The sequence below is a fragment of the Cystoisospora suis genome (genome assembly GCF_002600585.1).
Source record: "Cystoisospora suis strain Wien I chromosome Unknown contig_6584, whole genome shotgun sequence".
Classification (NCBI taxonomy): Eukaryota; Apicomplexa; class Conoidasida; order Eucoccidiorida; family Sarcocystidae; genus Cystoisospora; species Cystoisospora suis.
The window spans coordinates 1-1,361 of NW_027159371.1; the positions used below are offsets into that span (position 1 = coordinate 1).

Below are 1,361 nucleotides of genomic sequence, written 5' to 3' on the forward strand. Positions count from 1 at the left end.
CAAGTGATAGTTCCTGCCCTTGCGGCTAGCTGATAGCCGTTGCTGCAGGCCTAGCTCAACAGCTCCCCGGGAGCACTTCACTCACCAGGCGCTGCAATACTCTGCCGGCACTGCTAGCTAATCAGCGCTATCAAAGCTCGCACCTGGCCCCGGCGTGCCAGAGAAACGTAGCATTTCTGATCTTCTCTGTTTTGCGGAGTCGATCATCTTCCTTTTCCCCCCCAGTCCCCCCCCCCTTTTTTTTTTCTCAAACACTTGACCATGAAGTCTCTCACTTCCTATTCGGTGTTCGTCTTGACGGCATTCCTTGCGTCAAGGCATGAGCACGCCGTCGCCACAGCGGCGCACACACGGGCCCGAACTGCCTCGGGTAGTGGGACCTTAGAGCCTATCGAAACTTCCCCGGCACTCAGGGGTGAACCCTCCCGAGATGCTTCCTTTCTTGCAGTTGGCCGTCACCCAGATATCTCTAGGGAAGGGACGCATTCATATTTGTGCAGATTCTCACATAATGGTGGGGAGTGTGGTGACCGGGCCTTCCATAAAGACGGTAGGACTTACCGTGGCGCCTCGTGCCCGGGTAACCTGTGTTGTAGCAAGACCGCTTGTCAAAACTGGCAGTGCGGAAACTTCTGCTCGTCCAGCTGGGCGCTATGCAGTACGGCGGTCGTGTATCATCCTGAGAACAGCTATGGGGGGAATTGCTCATGCGCCAAACTAGGCAGGAGTTGTAGCGCCAACGCCACTTGCATCGATGAGAACTGGGAGGGGGGTGGCGCGATTTGCAGGTGTAAAGAAGGCTATAGAGGAGATGGCATTGAGTGTGTTCCGGACAGCTGCTCCGCGGAGGAAACTAGCGCTTGCAGCCCCGGCAGCTGTCGTAAAGAGAACGGTGCTCACAGATGCAGTTGCCCTGAGGGTTATGTTGAAAAGCATCGCGATGATGGCAGGAGCTACTGTGCTAGTTCGGCAGTGTGTCAAAGTGAGGGCCATCGTTGCAGCAGTCACGGGACGTGTGTAGACGAACCTGGGTCGACGTATGGGTATAAATGCCTTTGTGGAATCGAGAGCTGGCTCTCAGACGAAGAATCTCCGCGGTGCATTGACGTTTGCCAGGACCAGGGAGGGATCGAGAACTGCGGCCCCGGGGTGTGCATTTCAACCAGTTTTCAGTCGTACCGGTGTCGTTGCCCGGAAGGCTACTGGAGCGTGGACAATGAGTCAGGCAGGCAGATGTGTAAACTTCCCACCCCCGAAGGATCGACTGACGGTGCCCCGCCGGAAGGGGGACAAGTCCTTCCCCCTACCGAGGAGGCAGGCCCTGGAGAGATGGGTCCGGAAGTAGTTCCTCCCCCTACCGA

At 56.9% G+C, this 1,361-nt stretch overlaps 1 protein-coding gene across 1 annotated transcript in view; it reads left to right on the plus strand.

Annotated features, from left to right (window-relative positions):
* Window positions 1–198: 198 nt before the first annotated feature.
* CSUI_010037 (microneme protein mic3) overlaps window positions 199–1,361 on the plus strand; it is a 2,656-nt gene continuing 1,493 nt past the window's right edge. The window contains exon 1 of the mRNA XM_068070144.1: window positions 199–1,341. Coding sequence (XP_067917879.1) covers window positions 262–1,341 — 1,080 coding nt within the window. The 5' untranslated portion in view covers window positions 199–261. The remainder of the gene's footprint in view (window positions 1,342–1,361) is intronic.